Source organism: Rana temporaria, chromosome 9 (assembly GCF_905171775.1).
Source record: "Rana temporaria chromosome 9, aRanTem1.1, whole genome shotgun sequence".
Taxonomy (NCBI): Eukaryota; Metazoa; Chordata; class Amphibia; order Anura; family Ranidae; genus Rana; species Rana temporaria.
In genome coordinates this window covers 170,178,395-170,198,913 of record NC_053497.1, presented here as the reverse complement: position 1 = coordinate 170,198,913, position 20,519 = coordinate 170,178,395, and the positions used below count along the sequence as shown (strand labels likewise).

At 46.0% G+C, this 20,519-nt stretch overlaps 1 protein-coding gene across 1 annotated transcript in view; it reads right to left on the bottom strand.

Moving 5' to 3' along the window:
- GABBR1 (gamma-aminobutyric acid type B receptor subunit 1) overlaps positions 1 to 20,519 on the bottom strand; it is a 283,737-nt gene that overhangs the window by 242,092 nt on the left and 21,126 nt on the right. The window contains exon 2 of the mRNA XM_040324995.1: positions 10,681 to 10,789. Within this exon, the coding sequence (XP_040180929.1) occupies positions 10,681 to 10,722 (42 nt within the window). The 5' untranslated portion in view covers positions 10,723 to 10,789. The remainder of the gene's footprint in view (positions 1 to 10,680; positions 10,790 to 20,519) is intronic.

The following is a 20,519-nucleotide window of genomic DNA, read 5'->3' as shown; positions in this document are numbered from 1 at the left end:
CAGGGGCAGAAAAATTGGGCCTCAGGCACTGGTGCTGGTGCCACAACACAGCAACCCCTCACAGATACTCTAGTTGGAGCGCAGGAATGAGCCCGCTGCAAAGAATTGCATAAAAAAATGTAATTACACGCCCCTGTTAAACAGGGGCAGAAAAATTGGGCCTTAGGCACTGGTACTGGTGCCACAACACTGCAATCCCTCACAGATAGTCTAGTTGGAGCGCAGAGGACACGTGCAGTACACACCAAGTAGCTTTAGGTGCAAACTACAGAGGACACGTGCAGTACACACCAAGTAGCTTTAGGTGCAAACTGCAGAGGACACGGGCAGTACACACCAAGTAGCTTTAGGTGCAAACTACAGAGGACAAAGGCAGTACACACACTACGTAGCTATATGGTGCACACTGCAGAGGACACAGGCAGTACACCACGTGAGAATACTGCAGCTAGCACAATCACCTGCCTGCCAGTAAATTAGGAAGAGCTGATCTAGCTAAACTATACAGTGTATAAATATATGTACAACACCTGGGATGCATATATATCCTCTACACACTGTAACTTTAACTGACTAGCCTGACTGCTCTATCTACCTAGTAAAAATGACACGGTCTCTCTCTCTCTCTCTGTCCGTCTTTAACCACCGCCGCAACACACTACACAAGGTCAACCTGCAGGCGGCCTTTTATAATGTGGGGCGTGTACTAAACCCCCTGAGCCATAATTGGCCAAAGCCACCCTGGCTTTGGCCAATTATGGCTCTCTGTTTTTTGCACGCTGTGATTGGCCAAGCTTGCGGGTCATAGTGCATGCTTGGCCAATCATCAGCCAGCAATGCACTGCGATGCCGCAGTGAATTATGGGCCATGACGCGCCACTCGAATTTGGTACGAACGGCCCGTAACGTTCGTATTTAGACGAACTGTCGAACATACGATGTTCGAGTCAAACGCGAGTTCGACTCGAACACGAAGCTCATCCCTATTGGTTGCTAGTAATCAGGCAGCCATTGTCACCTATGATCCTTGGTTGCTGGGATACAGATAACTCCTGTTGCCTAGCCACTTAGGTTGCAGGTGGCTCCGCTGCCATAGTGACTTTGGTTGCTAGGAGAAAGGCAGCTCCTGCTGCCTAGCACACTTGGTTGCCAGGATGCAAGCAGCCTGTCATCCTTGGATGCTAAGGTGTAGATGTCTCCTGTTGCCTATTGTCCTAGGTTGTTAGAATGTAGGAGACCTCTATTGCTATGATGGAGGTGGCTCCTCTGCCTAGCACACTTGGTTGCTAGGATGCAAGCAGCCTGTCATCCTTGGATGCTAAGGTGTAGATGTCTCCTGTTGCCTATTGTCCTAGGTTGTTAGAATGTAGGAGACCTCTATTGCTATGATGGAGGTGGCTCCTTGGTTGCTAGGAGGAAGACAGCTCCTGCTGCCTAGCACACTTGGTTGCTAGAATGCAAGCAGCCTGGTATCCTTGGATGCTATGGTGTGGATGTCTCTTGTTGCCTATTGTCCTAGGTTGCTAGAATGTAGGAAGCCCCTGTTGCTAGGATGCAGGTGGCTCCTTCGCCTAGTGACCATGGTTGCTAGGAGGAAGGAAGCTCCTGCTGCCTAGTACACTTGGTTGCTAGGATGCAGGCAGCCATTGCAGCCTGGCATCCTTGAATGCTAAGGTGTAGATGTCTCCTGATGCCTGTTGTCCTAGGTTGCTAGAACGTAGGGGGGACCCTGTTGCTATGATGGAGGTGGCTCCTCTGACTAGTGACCTTGGTTGCTAGGATGCAGGCAGCCATTGCAGCCTCGCATCCTTGGATGCTAAGGTGTAGATGTCTCCTGATGCCTATTGTCGGGACCCTGTTGCTAGGATGCAGGTGGCTATTCAGTGTGCAATTAGTGATACAGGCGCCGCTGGCAACACAATGTTGATATCTACATGTCAGCTGGTGGCGGCCAATGTACTGCATTAGTATTATACCATTAGTATCCCGAAGGGTGGAAATCTCTATTGGTTCCAAAGTATAGAAATGGCAGAGCCACCTAAAAATATAAAGATTTTGGATGGAATCACGCCTTCACTTCACAGCAACCAAAGGAAATCTCCCCCTCTAGTGGTCAGAGGTGGCAATAAACCAAATTTAAACATGCTTTTGATCAGCAATAATGGCCCAGATTCAGGTAGATCCGTGCAATATTTGCGTGGGCAAAGAGCAAAGATTTTTCTCTGCGCCCCACGCAAATATTTAGATTTGCCCGCGATTCACGGAGCAGTAGCTCCGTAAATTGCGCGGGCGCTATGCTAATTAGCCCTGCGTAAGGGCGCCTAATGTAAATGATCCCGCCGGGGGCGGGAATCATTTAAATTAGGCGCGCTCCCGCGCCGAGCGAACAGCGCATGCTCCGTCGGGAAACTTTCCCGACGTGCATTGCGGCAAATGACGTCGCAAGGACGTCATTTGCTTCTAAGTGAACGTGAATGGCGTCCAGCGCCATTCACGAATCACTTACGTAAACGACGTGAAATTTAAATTTCACGAGCGGGAAGCACAGCTATACTTTAGCATTGGCTGCCCCTGCTATTAGCAGGAGCAACCTTGCGCTAAAGTTGCCGTACGGAAACTCCGTACCTTGCGTGCCCAGGGCCAGCGCAACTTTTGTGAATCGGTGGTAGTATGCAATTTGCATACTATACGCCGATCACAATGGCCGCGCCCCCTAGCGGCCAACGCAAGAATGCAGCCTGAGATATGAAGGCATAAGGAGGCTTATGTCTGTCATATCTTAGGCTGCAGTCGGTGTAACGAGGTTCCTGAATCAGGAGCACTCGTTACACCGGAGCAAGTAAGCACTTGCGCCGCGCAACCTATGGTTGCGCGGGCGCAAGTGCTTCTTGAATCTACCCCAATGTGTGAACTAGACAGAAGCATGTTCACACTGCAATGATTTCTGATCCTTGTCCTGTCTTTGGGAGTAATAATGAAGCTGTCAGTCCCAGATACACTAGGGCCCGGATTCACGTAGAATAGCGTATCTTTGTGCGGGCGTAACGTATCCTATTTACGTTACGCCTCCGCAACTTTTACAGGCAAGTGCCGTATTCTCAAACGAAAGTTGCGGCGGCGTAACGTAAATAGGCCGGCGTAAGCCTGCCTAATTCAAATATGGTAGATGTGGGCGTGTGTTATGTAAATGTTATGTGACCCCACGTAAAGGACGCTTTTTAGGAACGGCGCATGCGCCGTCCGTGAAAGTATCCCAGTGCGCATACTCCAAATTAACCCGCAAGAAGCCAATGCTTTCGACGTGAACGTAAATGACGCCCAGCCCTATTCGCGAACGACTTACGCAAAATTTTAAAAATTTGACGCGGGAACGACGTCCATACTTAACATTGGTACGCCTCATATAGAAGGGGTAACTTTACGCCGGGAAGAGCCTAACGTAAACGGCGGATCTGTACTGCGTCGGCTGGGCGTACGTTCGTGAATTCACGTATCTAGCTGATTTACATATTTCTAGGCGTAAATTAGCGTACGCGCCCCTAGCGGCCAGCGTAAATATGCAGTTAAGATCCGACAGCGTAAGAAACTTACGCCGGCCGGATCTAATACAAATCTATGCGTAACTGATTCTAAGAATCAGGCGCATAGATACGACGGCTCGGACTCAGAGTTACGACGGCGTATCTAGAGATACGCCGGCGTAACTCGTATGAGAATCCGGGCCTATATTGCCAAAAGTATTGGGACACCTGCCTTTACACGCACATGCACTTTAATGGCATCCCAGTCTTAGTCCGTAGGGTTTAATATTGAGCCCCGCCCTTTACAGCAATAACAGCTTCACCTCTTCTGAGAAGGCTGTGCACAAGGTTTAGGAGTGTGTCTATGGGAATGTTTGACCATTCTTCCAGAAGAGCATTTGTGAGGTCAGCCACTGATGTTGGAAGAGAAAGCATGGCTCAGTCTCCACACTAATTCATCCCAAAGGTGTTCTATCGGGTTGAGGTCAGGACTCTGTTCAGGCCAATCAAGTTCTTTCACCCCAAACTCGCTCATCCATGTCTTTATGGACCTTGCTTTGTGCACTGGTGCCACAGGACCCAAAAGGAGACTACAGCAACACACACATAGCCAGATTCACGTACGGCGGCTTAAAGTTGTGCGGGCGTAGCGTATGTCATTTACGTTACAGGGGTTGACAAATTTGCTTGGAATCTAGGAGCCAGCTAAAAAAGTTAGAAGCCAGAAAACGCCCCCGTCCCGACGAGCTTGCGCGCAGAAGCGAACACATACGTGAGCAGCGCCCGCATATGTAAACGGTGTTCAAACGCAATTTTGAAGCGTGACATGTTGGGTATGAATTTACTCGGCCTAACATTATCTTTCATAATATTAAAACAATTGGGGATAACTTTACTGTTGTCTTATTTTTTTAATTAAAAAAAGTGTAATTTTTTCCCAAAAAAGTGCGCTTGTAAGACCGCTGCGCAAATACGGCGTGACAGAAAGTATTGCAACGATCGCCATTTTATTCTCTAGGGTGTTAGAATAAAAAATATATATAATGTTTGGGGGTTCTAATTAGAGGGAAGAAGATGGCAGTGAAAATAGTGAAAAATTACATTAGAATTTCTGTTTAACTTGTAATGCTTAACTTGTAATACCAACGGCTCACCACCAGATGGCACCAGCTCACAAAAAAAAAAAAAAAAATTTTTTTTTTTTTTTTTTTTGCCCACCTTCCAAACCAAGTCGCCAGGACACTATTTCTAGTCGCCATGGCGACCTGGCGCCCGGGATTTGGCAATCCCTGCGTTACAATGTCATCTCCTACACCGCCGCAAGTTAGAGAGGCAAATGCTGTATTCACAAAGCACTTGCGTCCTAAGTTATGGCGGCGTATCGTAAGTGTGCCGGCGTAAGCGCGCCTAATTCAAATTGTGAAGAGGTGGGCGTGTTTTATGTAAATAAAGCATGACCTCACGTAAATGACGTTTTGAACGAACGGGGCATGCGCCGTCCGTGGACGTATCCCAGTGCGCATGCTCCAAATTACGCCGCAAAGACTCATTGGTTTCGACGTGAACGTAAATTACGCCCAGCCCCATTCACGGACGACTTACCCAAACGACGTAAAAATTAAAAAAATTGACGCTGTTCCGACGTCCATACTTAACATTGGCTGCGCCATCTTTTTGGTGGATTATCTTTATGCCTGAAAACGCCTTACGTAAACGGCGTATCTTATATATCTCGTATACTGCGACGGGCAAGCGTACGTTCGTGAATAGGCGTATCTCGCCGATTTACGTATTCTAGGAGTAAATCAGCGTACACGCCCCTAGCGGCCAGCGTAAATGGAAAGCCAAGATACGACGGCGCCTGTGGTCATATCTTAGCAACATTTAAGCGTATCTCAATTTGAGAACACGCTTAAATATACGACGGCGCAGATTCGGAGTTACGACGGCGTATCTACTGATACGCCGGCGTATCTCTACCTGAATCTGGCTAACAGTCTCAAGGATCCCTTCAGGGTCTGTACACACAAAATGTCCAGGGACAGATGGTACCCACCTTCCAAGTGACATTCTATACCAATGACCATGGACTTCCTCCCTCAGTCAGCTTGCACAGGAACTCTAGGTTGCAGCTTTCAGGCTTCAGGCCCTCAGTTCTGCAATTTGACGCTGCATGTCCTTCCACACTGAGGAGAGGCAGCCGCCGCCTCCCCAACAGAACCTCTCTCTCCTCAGAGGCGGGCTGGACAGGAACTCCAAGCCCATGTGCTTTAACAATATAAATACAGTCACCCAGCATGCATTGGGGCACCTCTGCTGTTAATTGGCCAGGGCTGTATCTGCATCCATGCTCTCACCTGCTGGGTTTCCTCCCACTCTCCAATATGCCTTCTTGCTATTGGATCAGTGCAAAACATCAAGACAGCATGAGCCGCACCCAGAGCACACTGAGCAGACCTCACTAATCAATCATTGCTCTCTGTAATTAGACAGCACCTAAATTTGCCTGTCTGCTTTTTCTCTGTTCAGCCGAAAAGCCAAAAACTATATACAGTGAAACCTCGGATTGCGAGTAACGTTGCAAATGAGCACTTTCTTAAAAAAAATCCTGACTCGGTTTGCGAGTGTTGTCTCGCAAAACAAGCAGGATTCAAGCCTTATGCCGCGTACACACGATCGGTCCATCCGATGATGGACCGTTTTCATCGGTTAACCGATAAAGCTGACTGATGGTCAGTCGCGCCTACACACCATAGGTTAAAAAAACGATTGTGTCATAATGCGGTGCTGTAAAACACACGACGTGCTGAAAAAAAATGAAGTTCAATGCTTCCAAGCATGCGTAGACTTGATTCTGAGCATGCGTGGATATTTAACCGATGGTTGTGCCTACTAAAGATCGTTTTTTCGGTTAGGTATCCATCGGTTAAATTTAAAACAAGATTGCTTTTTTTTAACCTATGGATAAATAACCGTTGGGGCCCACACACGATCGGTTTGGTCCGATGAAAACGGTCCATCAGACCGTTCTCATCGGTTTGACCGATTGTGTGTACGCGGCATCATTGTGTAGTACCACCTTGAGCCAGAACCGTTCAGAAAATACTCAATTCCCGAGCCTTTCCAAGGTTTTCCGAGTTCAACCGTGCTGTCCCCGAGACTTTCCGAGGCTCTCTGGCGCCCCCCCCCCCACCTCTGGCCACATGCGGTATTGCATGCCATAGAAGTCAATACGGAACTAATTATTTTTGTTTCTATTGACTTCTATGGGGAAACTCGCTTTGATATGCGAGTGCTTTGGATTACGAGCATTCTCCTGGAATGGATTATCCTCGTAATCCAAGGTTCCACTGTATACACCAGACATCCCAATCTGCAAAAACAAATTCAGGGAGGTGGTAAACTCATTTCAGGGAGGTGGCGCTTTGCACCCGCAACTATAACCCCCCAGCCCCCGGCAAAATATTTTTTAAATTACCATTTTTGCCCAGTGCTTCTGGGGAAGGGGGTGGGTGGTATGCGGCAGTGGACGGTGTCAGTTGTTTTTTTATTTTAAATAATTGATTTTTTTACAATTTAATTTGTTTCTTAATTTTTTTTTTCACAATGCTTTTTTGGGGGGTTGGGGCAGTGGACGGTGTTGGTAGGGCAGGGGAGAGTGGTGTCAGTTGTTTTTTTTATTATATTCTGTTACACTCTTAAATTTTTTAGAATATTTTACAATTTTCTATCTTTTTGGTGAGATGTCAGCATATGCACTTTTTTTTACTTTTACTCAAAGCAGATTATATATATATATATACACACACACACACTCTGAAATAAAGTAAAAAACATAACAAATAAACAAACAGTGTGTGTGTGTGTGTGTGTGTGTATATATATATATATATATATATATATATATATATATATATATATATATATATATATATATAATCTGCTTTGAAGTAAAAAAATTGTATATGCTGACATCAGGGCAGGACTTAGGGTGGTGGGGGCCCCTGGGCTTAATAATCGAAGGGGCCCCCTGGAGCAGAGAAGCGGGGGTGGGTTGTTACCACCGACCGATCATAGTTGTTGAGGGGGGCTGGATCCAACGACCGACCGATCAAAGTTGACCGAAGTTGTTGAGGGGGGGGGGGGGCAATGCGCCGACCGATCATACTTGTTGAGCGGGGGGGGGGACTGATCAAAGTTGTTGAGCGGGGGGCAGCGGCTGGACGGACTTCTTACCTCCTCCCAGGGCCGCCTTCAGTAATTTTGGGGCCCCTTACACAGCTGCAGTGAAGGGGCCCCCTGGAGCATCGGGGGGGGGGAGCTGGGGGCTGCCGAGAATCGAGAATTTGATCCATCCGCCAAAGTTGTTGAGGGGGGGCCGAAATTGCCGCGACCGGCAGATTGCAGCGAAAATGCGGGAGGGGGTTGCCATGATTGGCGCGGACGGGGGATTGTCGTGAAATTGCGGGAGAGGATTGCCGCAGAATTGCGGGAGGGGGTTGCCGCCATTGGGCCCAGGGCCCCCTATTGGGCAGGGCCCATGGGCTTGAGCCCAGTCAAGCCCAATGGTAAGTCCGGCCCTGGCTGACATCTCACCAAGCCCCCCAAAAAAGAAAGAAAAATTGTAAAATATTCTAAAAAATTTAAAGGTGCATACTTTTGAATTCTCAAACGCTAGAGAACAAACGTTCTTCTTGTGTTGAAAAATAGCATAGGACAATATATATATATATATATATATATATATATATTCTGAAATAAAGTAAAAAACATAAATAAATAAACAAACAATATATATATATATATATATATATATATATATATATATTGTCCTATGCTGTAAGGAGGTGTTTTTCTTAGGCTCTAGCGTTTTAAATTCTCCCATTTAAATCAATGCTATTTGGTTCACCACCAAACGGCCACCAGCCAGAGCCAGAATTACAAGGACAGATTGTTTAGTGTTGATGGGGATGCTAGGAGCAGAAGCTGTTTGCAGAGACGTCTGCGGGGACAGAGTGGGTCTTCACAGCTGTTTCCTGCCGCATCGGGACATTGGGAGGTGCTTGCAGGTGTGTGGGAGCCGCCGCAGAAATGCGGGAGTCTCCCGCACCTCGCGGGAAACTTGAGATGTCTGTATACACTCTCTAGCACCTACCAAGGAGGGTGTTATACATACAATCCCACATACACAATCCTATACCCACAGTTGATCCAGAAAATGCAAAAACTCAGCAAAGCATGATCCAATTTACTCCAGAAGGGTGAAAAAAAAATTCCTGATCCCCCAGGAGGCAATAGGTAAAGATGGGTTCGGGCATGTTCGCAACCCCACGTCCCCGAGCCCACCAGGAAGCTAAAACGGCACACGGCTAATCGCAGGCAGCGAGACATTTCTCGAATGCTAATTGTTCTGTCTCAAGGACATATAGCTAAACCTTCTTGTCCCATAAACTTCAGATACCATATTTCTTTGATCTCAGTTTTATTAGAACAAGCCAGGTGAAACTACAAAATTAACAGAAATAAACCAGTACAACATTGTATACATACAGCATACATTACAGAAACAACGATCTACAATACAGGATGAGATAATAAAAACGTACTTTTTAAAGTTCTCTAAGGGGTGATGGCGATACATTGAGAAAGACATGTCTTGCTTCCTGCAGTGTCTTCTCAAAGGATGGTGGCTGTTCACTTCCTGTGAAGATTCTACCCAGAATTCCCTGCTTACTAACAACTTTAACTCTTTATAGCTATGCACTGGTTCTGTGGGCGGAAATAGGCAGGGCTACTAAAAGTTTTGTCTATAGTTCTACTTTGACCGCTTAAGGACCGCCTCCTGCACATATACGTCGGCAGAATGGCACGGCTGGGCACAAGCATGTACAGGTACGTCCTCTTTAAGTGCACGGCTTTCCCATTCTTCACGGTGGCGCCGTCATCGATCGTGTGTTCCCTTTTATAGGGAAACACAATCGATGATGTCACACTTACAGCCACACCCCCCTACAGTTAGAAACACAAATGAGGTCACACTTAATCCCTTCATCGCCCCCTTGTGGTTAACTTCCAAACTGCAACTGTCATTTTCACAATAAACAATGCATTTTTAATGCATTTTTCGCTGTGAAAATGACAATGGTCCCAAAAATGTGTCAAAATTGTCCGAAGTGTCCGCCATAATGTCGCAGTCACGAAAAAAAATCACTGGTCGCCGCCAATAGTAGTAAAAAAAAAAAAAAAATTTATAAAAATGCAATAAAAAACTATCCCCGATTTTGTAAACGCTATAAATTTTGCGCAAATCAATCGATAAACGCTTATTGCGATTTTTTTACCAAAAATAGGTAGAAGAATACATATCGGCCTAAACTGAGGAAAAAAATAAAATGTTTTATATATTTTTGGGGGATATTTATTATAGCAAAAGGTAAAAAATTGAATTTTTTTCAAAATTGTCGCTCTATTTTTGTTTATAGCGCAAAAAATAAAAACCGCAGAGGTGATCAAATACCACCAAAAGAAAGCTCTATTTTTGGGGGAAAAAGGACACCAATTTTGTTTGGGAGCCACGACGCACGACCGCGCAATTGTCAGTGAAAGCGACGCAGTGCCGAATCGCAAAAACTGGCCGGGTCCTTTAGCTGCCTAAAGGTCCGGGTCTTAAGTGGTTAAGCTGAAAATACATGGGTCGAAACTTGGTTGGTTCAGCAGGGATCGGCTGAATTTCGTTCCGTGTATAGGCAGGCTGGTTATGCGTAAGTCAATCTATCAATCAACTTGCATACAGCCAGCCTACTTCTACCTTAATTGAAATATGAAGAAAACTGCTCAGAGCTTCATAATTAGTCAAAATTTTTGGAAGCAAAAAAACATTATTAGGCAGAATATAGCAGAATATATATATATATATATATATATATATATATATATATATATATATATATATATATATATATATATATATATATATATATATATATATTATTTTTATTATTTTTTTTTTTTACTAACAAAACGGTGCCACAATGGCAGATTGATTGGAAGTATGAGAAGGAGTGAAGGTACAACACATTGCACTCTTTCCGCCAGGATCCCTATTTTTCATTATTTTAGTGGTATTCCCCTTTAAATGACAGAAATGGTGACCACTTACTTTTGCCATCTCGGTAGGGTTTGTGCTTTTTCTCTGCCTCATCACATGCGCAGGTTGTTCAAATCACATGGTGGAAACCATCCTTGTCGTTAAGAAGAGATCACATGACCTAGTTGGGGAAAAAAATATATTTGTTAACGAGAAGCAATTACATAAAATTCCAAAAGATGGCGGGACGAAAAGTGACTTTATCATTAAAGTGATACTAAATTCTGCTTTGAAAAGAATAATTCTGTTCCAGTATGCATTCTTAAAGCGGAGGTCCGCCTAAAAAAATAAAAATATTAAAAGCCAGCAGCTACAAATACTGCAGCTGCTGACTTTTAATAAATGGACACTTACCTGCCCAGGGTGCCCGCAATGTCGGCAGCCGAAGCCGAGCAATCTCTCAGCTCTCAGCTGCCCCCGCTGCCATCCTCGGTGAGGGAATCAGGAAGTGAAGCATTGCGGCTTCACTTCCCGGTTCCCTACTGCGCATGAGTGAGTCGCGCTGCGCATCTTCACTGGTCCCCGCTGTCTCCTAGGACCTGTGTTTTTCCCAGAAGGCAGTGGGGAGGGACGGGAATGGGCGTGACTCCTGCTGGAGTCTATGCCCGGAAGTGCGTGCAAATACCAGTATTATACAGGTATCTGCACACCCCCCCGAAAGGTGGCAAATGTCAAACCGGAGGGGGGGGGGTTCCAAAAAGCGGAGGTTTACTTTTTGTGTGGACCTTCGCTTTAACTCAGAAAAGTCCTTTCTATTGTTCTTAGCCTCCTCCAGATCCCCAATTCTTTTTTTTTGCTGCTGAGATCGGACTTCCTTGTTAGAGGTTGGCTATGATTGTTCTCCATGGTCCCACTGTATGTGGGAACATAGGCACTCTCTCTTGACCATGCCCCCAACATGTTTCGCCCCACCCCTGAGGGCTTGTGATTAACCCCCTGGGTGGGGCGCACTGTGTTGGGGGGCGTGGTTTGGATGGAGCAAGCTGAGGCTGCTTTTACTGATTTTATGACCAGGAATGGTGGGCGGCTGCCAAAATATCCCTTCAACTCTGCAGTGTGCCATTGGTCAGGACAGACCCACTTCCAGCCTGCATCCTCACAGCGGTTTCTAATATGGTTGTCTGAGTGGGACCTGTAAGCAATTTAGGTTTTTGTGTCCAGAGTTCAGCTTTAAGAACTGCTAAAGGAACTTTTGCTCATAACCTGCAGACTAGAAAATAAAAGCCCTATTGGTTACCAATATAGAATAGTGGTCTCCAAACTGCGACCCGGGGGCCAGATGTGGCCCTTTGTTTGCCTTTATCCAGCCCTTGGGGCGCAATTCCTTCCAATGACACCAACGATGGGGCACAGTTCCTCGATATGACACCATATGGCACGATTTATCCCAATGACAGTAACGATGGGGCACAATTCCTTCCGATAAAAAACAATTATGAGGCACAATTTATCCCAATGACACCAACGATGAGGCATAATTTATCCCAATGACACAAAAAGATGGGACATAATTACTCCCACTAAAACAAACTATGGGGGATTATTTTTTCTCACTGATGTTGGGACTATTTCTATTCTTAATACCAACAGTCCAGCCCCCAAAAACTCTGAAGGACAGTAAACTGGCCCTTTGTTTATAAAGGTTGGAGACCCCTGCTATAGACAATACCTAATTTTCCACTGCAGTACTCTTTACAGGTGAGGCCCCATGGGCAGACCAGATGCTTGTTAGGTAGACTTTACAAAATGACCCCCAATGAGGGTAGTTTCCAGCTATGGGGCCAACACTGAGATGTAGAATAGATACACACGCATAGGTGTGCGCAGCCTATTGCATTAGGGTGTGCACCCCAAAGATCAAACATATTTGCATGTGTATATACAGTATGCTGATGGTGTCAGCAGAGCCGTGGACGGTGTCAATAGGGCAGTGGATGGTGTCAGCAGAGCACTGACAGTGTCAGTAGTATTTTTTTTTATTTTAGGAGCCCCATTAGGGAGCTTTGGTGAAATATCAGGGGTCTATTTCTGTGCGTTACTGCACGTTTAATGCAGTATGTTTCTGTGCATTACTGCATGTTTAACGCAGTATATTCCAGTGCGTTACTGCATGTTTAATGCAGCATATTTCTGTGCATTAGTGCACGCTTAATGCCGTATATTTCAGTGCAGTACTGCATGTTTAACGCAGTATATTTCTGTGCATTAGTGCATGTTTAACGTTGTATATTTCAGTGTGTTACGTGCCATTTAATGCTGTATTTTTCTGTGCATTAGTGCACGTTTGACACAGTATATTTCGGTGCAATCTGCACCACACAGGGTGATTAGGGTGTGCCTAGGCACACCTGGCACACCCTGTGCGCACGCCTTACTGTCCACTCAGTCCAACATCTACACAGTCAGTGCACATGTAGCGCTACCCCATGGAAGCCGTTGATTTTAACCGATTTTTCTCCAAACAGTGCAGAAGGCACCAACCACACAGGCAACAGTCAATTCACTTTGGCTTCATTGAACAGCCTAGGGTAAGGTGACCAGGTTTTTAACCACTTAAAGCGGAGTTCCACCTAAAAATGGAACTTCCGCTTAACCCACTCCTCGCCCCCTTACATGCCACATTTGGCATGTAATTTTTTGGGGGGGGAGTGGGGGCTTCAGGAGAAGGGGACTTCCTGTCCCACTTCCTCCTTCCGCCGAGGGGCTGGAAAGGAGATTAGCTTAATCGCCTTTTCACAGCCCCTCCCTGTAGACGAGCACCTGTCCAATCGGACGGCGGAGCGCCGCTCGCGCATACGCAGTGGGTGCCCGGCCGTGAAGCCGAAAGCGGTCACTGCCGGGTGCCCACACTAAGAATGAAGACGCCGGCCGGCGAGGAGCGGAGCCCCGGCCGGCGCGTCGCTGGAGCCGTGGAGCAGGTAAGTGTCTGTTTATTAAAAGCCAGCAGCTACACTTTTTGTAGCTGCTGACTTTTAATAAACTTCAAAAAAAGGTGGAAAACCCCTTTAAGGCCCGGACCAAAATGCAGAAAAAGGACCTTGCCCCTTTTTTGCAATTCTGCACTGCATCTGCGAAAATCGTCCTCCTGCGGCCACCTCCCGCACTAATGTAGCTCCCCCGTGCTGCAGCCAGTCTGCTGAAGCGCAGCGCCGGCACAGCAATTGCTAATATTGCAACTTGGCCTGGGGGAGGGGAGTGACAGGCGCCCTCATGACAGCCGATGACTGGCCATTGATGTTTAGGAACATTACAAGGCACTCTATCAGATAAGTGACTTTCTTTATTAGCTTTAACAGCTTTTGGCCATTTCAAGCTACAGAGCTAAATAGTGATGATGTGTTCAGTAACAGCGGCACAGTAAGGGAAAGGATCTTCTACCAATGTCCCGTAACGATCTATAATTATATTCTATTTCCCCATCTTGACAGAACCTGAGATTTTTGACCTTCACTTTAGTGCAGTGGAGGTAAACGCACATCAGTGTTCTGTCAAGCCAGGAATATCTGGCCATAGACCGCGTATAAAGGAAGTCTGGTGTACTAGGGGGAAAAATAGATCTCAGATATTTCAAGTTTTTGTATGTTTGTGAACTCCTAATGTGATCCGACCACTATACTGTAATTTCCATTACCATGTATACGTCACCTCCAACATAACCTTCAACGCATGTACGTATGATGTATTCCCCAAACTGTGACAACACTGTCCTGTGGTTTCACTGCAGAATGGACAGCATTTTTACCTTATAACAGGAACTGGAAAAATTTCAGATCTACTGGCAGGATCGGTGAGGATAGGAAGAGGTGAAAGGGAACATAAATTATTTTAGGGAGTTCCAGAGGAAATTAGAGGCTCTGGAGAAGTCCTGGAGGTGAGCATGGGAGGGGGAGATGAGGAAGCTGGACAGCAGGTCTTGGGACAGAAATTGGGGTAGGGAGTACCAAAGGATGGTAGAGGCTCTGGAGAATTTTTGGAGCTGAGCATAGGAAGAGGTGATGGGGAAGCTCAAAAACAGGAGGTCTTAGGACAGAAAATAGTGTAGGGAGTTCCAGAGGAAGGAGGAGGATGTGTACAAGTCCTGGAAGGGAGCATGGGAGGTGGTGACGAACAAGCTTGAGACCAGGGGGTCTTGGGACATAAATTGGGGTAGTGAGTACCAAAGGATGGTAGAGGCTCTGGAAATGTTTTGGAGGTGAGGATAGGAAGAGGATAGGGATAGGATAGGATAGGAAGAGGTGATGGGAAACTTAGAAAACAGTGGTCTTGGGACATAAATTTGTTTACAGAGTTCCAGAGGGAAGGGGAGGCTCTGGAGAAGTCCTGGAGGTGAGCATGGGAGGAGGTCTTGGGAAAGAAATTGACGTAGGGAGTACCAGATGATAGTAGAGGCTCTGGGGACGTTTTGGAGATGAGCATTGGCAGAGGTGACGGGAAAGCCAGAAAACAAGAGGTCAGTCTGACAGCAGCATTCATGATAGACTGAAGGTTGGATTGCCTATGTAGAGTTTGGCCAGAGATAACCAGGGAGTAAATTTGTACCTTGGTGGTGCCATTGGTAAGAAAAGGCAAATATTGGAAACGTTACAGATGTGAAGGCAGCAAGATTTGGCCAGTGATTGCATAAGATGCTGAGAGGAGACTTCAGAGTCCAGGATTACACCAAGTAAGCTGGCATTGGCGGAGGGACTCAAGGAGAGGGGCGCCCCCAGTGGCGTTGGGAGAGGGGGGCTGGGGGAGGGACTGGAGCCCCGAATAGTTTCCCAAAAAGCCCCGTTCTCAGGCATGCACCGTTGTATTGCTAGCCCCGAGTGCCGCCAAGTGCAGTCGAGTGACATAGCAGGTCCTGCCTTCGGAAGCCTGCAGCGGGATGTCCCACTGGTCCAATGCCAGGACCGCAGTACGTGTATTGTCCATCATAGGCGCCGCAAGCTCCAGAATTACGAATGCCGCCACGCCACATCACTATGTGAAACCCGCATGGGCAGGCGGCTCTCCTCTCCTCCTCTGGCTGCCTGCTGCGATGAACATGGCCTCGCCGCACACCAGGGCTGAGCTGAGCTGCAGGACACATGAAGTCTGTCTCCTGGTCAGTGTATGTATGTCAGGTAGGTAGGTAGGTCAGTGTATGTATGTCAGGTAGGTCAGTGTATGTATGTCAAGTAGGTCAGTGTATGTCAGGTAGGTCAGTGTATGTATGTCAGGTAGGTCAGTGTATGTATGTCAAGTAGGTCAGTGTATGTATGTCAGGTAGGTCAGTGTATGTATGTCAGGTAAGTCAGTGTATGTATGTCAGGTAAGTCAGTGTATGTAGGTCAGGTAGGTCAGTGTATGCATGTCAGCTAGCAGCTAGGTCACACAACCCCACCGCCCAGCCAAAAAACCCAGCGCCACTCGCCACTCAACCCCCCCGGTGCCAACCTTGGCCCCTGGTCTTTTTACCACCTAGCAACGCCCCTGGTGCCCCTCTGCTTGTTTCTCTCCTAGCTCTACTGAAATCTTAGAAAGAATTAGAGTAAGTGGTGTGACATGACATCTATACTGATATTTCGGTTAGTAAATTAGTAATGCACAAAGAGACTGAAGGGGTGAGGTGAGGACTGGGGAGTAGAGCCATAGATTTGGCATAGAGATGATATTGGAAATTATGGAAGGCTAACAACTTACCAAGTGAGGAGGTGTAGATAGAGAATAGAAGGGGTTCCATGATAGAGGAAAAAAAAAAAAAAAGAGCAGGATCTCTTTTTTTTCCCGTCAGGAAAAAATACTGGCGGGAAACCCGTTCGTCTGTATGGAATTCCGACGGGAAAAAAAACACGCATGCTCTGAAACAATTCGACGCATGATCGGAAACATTGAACTTCTTCTCGCCTCGTTATAGTGTTGTACGTCACCGCGTTCTTAATGCTTGAAAGTTCAGAGAACTTTTGTGTGACCGTGTGTATGCAGGGCAGGCTTGAGAGGAATTCCGTCAGCAAAACCATCGTTTTTTTTTGACTGGAAAACCGCTCGTGTGTACGGGGCATAAGAATAGACGTCTCCTTCCTCTCTGATTTTGGAAGAATTTCTATCAACTGCGGCTGGTAGAATCATTTTGGATATTTAAAATCCTGGAAGCCAAAGAGGGCTGGTAGATTCATGTCGGACATGGTAAATCCTAAAAGTCTCTCCAGTCAACCGAGTACCGGTAGATTCATACCGGATATGGTAAATCCTGAAAGTCTCTTCAGTATCCCAATGAGCAGGTAGAGTCATACTGGATATGGTAAATCCTGGCAGTCTCTCCATTCAGCCGAGTACTGGTAGATTCATACCGGATATGGTAAATCCTAGAAGTCTCTTCAGTATCCCAATAAGCACTGGTAGATTCATACTGGATATGGTAAATCCTGGCAGTCTCTCCATTCAGCCGAGTACTGGTAGATTCATACCGGATATGGTAAATCCTAGAAGTCTCTTCAGTATCCCAATAAGCACTGGTAGATTCATACTGGATATGGTAAATCCTGGCAGTCTCTCCATTCAGCCGAGTACTGGTAGATTCATACCGGATATGGTAAATCCTAGAAGTCTCTTCAGTATCCCAATAAGCACTGGTAGATTCATACTGGATATGGTAAATCCTGGAAGTCTCTCCAATCAACCAACGATCACTGGTGAATACAAACCAGATGTGATAAATCCTGAAAGTCTCTCCAGTCAGCCAACAAGCACTGGTAGATTCATGTCGGACATGGAAAATCCTTAAAGTCTCTCCAGTCAGCCAACGAGTACTGGTAGATTCATACCGAATATGGTAAATCCTGGAAGTCTCTCCAATCAACCAACGATCACTGGTGAATACAAACCAGATGTGATAAATCCTGAAAGTCTCTCCAGTCAGCCAATAAGCACTGGTAGATTCATGTCGGACATGGTAAATCCTAAAAGTCTCTCCAGTCAGCCAACGAGTACTGGTAGATTCATACCGAATATGGTAAATCCTGGAAGTCTCTCCAATCAACCAACGATCACTGGTGAATACAAACCAGATGTGATAAATCCTGAAAGTCTCTCCAGTCAGCCAATAAGCACTGGTAGATTCATGTCGGACATGGTAAATCCTAAAAGTCTCTCCAGTCAGCCAACAAGTACTGGTAGATTCATACCAAATATGGTAAATCCTGGAAGTCTTTTCAGTATCCCAATGAGCAGGTAGATTCATACTGGATATGGTAAATCCTGAAAGTCTCTCCATTCTGCCAAAAAGCACTGGTAGATTCATACCGGATATGGTAAATCCTGGAAGTCTCTTCAGTATCCCAATAAGCACTGGTAGATTCATACTGGATATGGTAAATCCTGGAAGTCTCTCCAATCAACCAACGATCACTGGTGAATACAAACCAGATGTGATAAATCCTGAAAGTCTCTCCAGTCAGCCAACAAGCACTGGTAGATTCATGTCGGACATGGAAAATCCTTAAAGTCTCTCCAGTCAGCCAACGAGTACTGGTAGATTCATACCGAATATGGTAAATCCTGGAAGTCTCTCCAATCAACCAACGATCACTGGTGAATACAAACCAGATGTGATAAATCCTGAAAGTCTCTCCAGTCAGCCAACAAGCACTGGTAGATTCATGTCGGACATGGAAAATCCTTAAAGTCTCTCCAGTCAGCCAACGAGTACTGGTAGATTCATACCGAATATGGTAAATCCTGGAAGTCTCTCCAATCAACCAACGATCACTGGTGAATACAAACCAGATGTGATAAATCCTGAAAGTCTCTCCAGTCAGCCAATAAGCACTGGTAGATTCATGTCGGACATGGTAAATCCTAAAAGTCTCTCCAGTCAGCCAACAAGTACTGGTAGATTCATACCAAATATGGTAAATCCTGGAAGTCTTTTCAGTATCCCAATGAGCAGGTAGATTCATACTGGATATGGTAAATCCTGAAAGTCTCTCCATTCTGCCAAAAAGCACTGGTAGATTCATACCGGATATGGTAAATCCTGGAAGTCTCTTCAGTATCCCAATAAGCACTGGTAGATTCATACCGGATCTGGTAAATCCTGGAAGTCTCTCCAATTAACCAACGATTACTGGTGAATACAAACCAGATGTGATAAATCCTGAAAGTCTCTCCAGTCAGCCAACAAGCACTGGTAAAATTCATGTCGGACATGGTAAATCCTAAAAGTCTCTCCAGTCAGCCAACAAGTACTGGTAGATTCATACCGAATATGGTAAATCCTGGAAGTCTCTCCAATCAACCAATGATCACTGGTGAATACAAACCAGATGTGATAAATCCTGAAAGTCTCTCCAGTCAGCCAACAAGCACTGGTTGATTCATGTCGGACATGGTAAATCCTAAAAGTCTCTCCAGTCAGCCAACGAGTACTACTGGTAGATTCATACCGAATATGGTAAATCCTGGAAGTCTTTTTAGTATCCCAATGAGCAGGTAGATTCATACTGGATATAGTAAATCCTGAAAGTCTCTCCATTCAGCCAAAAAGCACTGGTAGATTCATGCTGGATATGGTAAATTCTGGAAGTCTCTCCAATCAACCAATGAGCACTGGTAAATACAAACCAGATATGATAAATCCTGAAAGTCTCTCCAGTCAGCCAACAAGCATCGGTAGATTTGTGCTGGAGATGTTAAATCCTAGAAGTCTCTCCAGTCCACCAGGTTTTCCTAGTTTTTAGTCCATGCTGATGTTCTCTTTGCAATGGTTCTGCATTCCTAGAGATGATAACCCTGCCTGTGGTCCTGCTGTCAGGACTTTACATCTAAGGTCAGGCCAGTACTGTCTATGGATCCCTTCTTACATATTGGCACCAGGGCCTTGGTACATCTTGAGTATACACAGTCCCATTGGCCATGCTGGGGATGCATCATCTACTGCGGCAGTTTTATGTGCAGTAAGAGCCAAGAGATTAGTAGCACCTTCTTAAAGGTACATACACCTTTTTTTTTACTGTAGGCAACATATCTTTTTAAAAACGGAAGGTGGCTACAGACGAATCTTCCACAGTGACATTGTTAGCAAAGCAAGTAAGGCAGAGCTTGGCACAGGAAAGGATTTTGCAGCCTAGTTTAAGTCATCTCAGTGACTAATTCTTTACCCACCACTCCTCCTTCTCCTTATCTCACCAAGGCTGATTTCACTTCTGCTATCTAATGCCGCGCAGGCCTGTCTTAATGAGAGGGCACACCTTGGCACTGCCCAGGGGCCCCAGGTGCATGGGGGGCCCCTGCACTTTCCCCAAAGCAGCTGGTGCTTGAGCCCACGCTGCCCCGAAATTGGGGGCCCCATTATGGCACTGAGAGTGATAGACACACAGGGGAGGCAATCTGCCTCATACCTACTTGATGTCTGTTTTCCTGCAATGTCATCATTGTAGGGGCCCCAGAGTATTACTTTGCCCATGGGCCCATGATGCTACTAAGACGGCCCTGATGCCTCGTACACACAATTGGAATTTCCGACAACAAAACCGTGGATTTTTTTCCAACCGAATGCTGGCTCAAACTTGTGTTGAATACACACGATCACACAAACGTCTGAAATTCCGAACGTCAAGAACGTGGTAACAACACTACGACGAGCCGAGAAAAATTAAGTTCAATTATTCCGAGCATGCGTAGGATTTTTGCGCGTCGGAATTGCAAACGGACGATCGGAATTTCCGACAAGAACTTTTGTTGTCGGAAAAATTGAGAACCAGCTCTCAAACATTTGTTGTCGGAAATTCCGGCAGCAAATGACCGATGGAGCCTACACACGGTCGGAATATCCCACCAAAAGCTCATATCGAACATTTGTTGTTTGAAATTCCAATTGTGTGATACGCGGC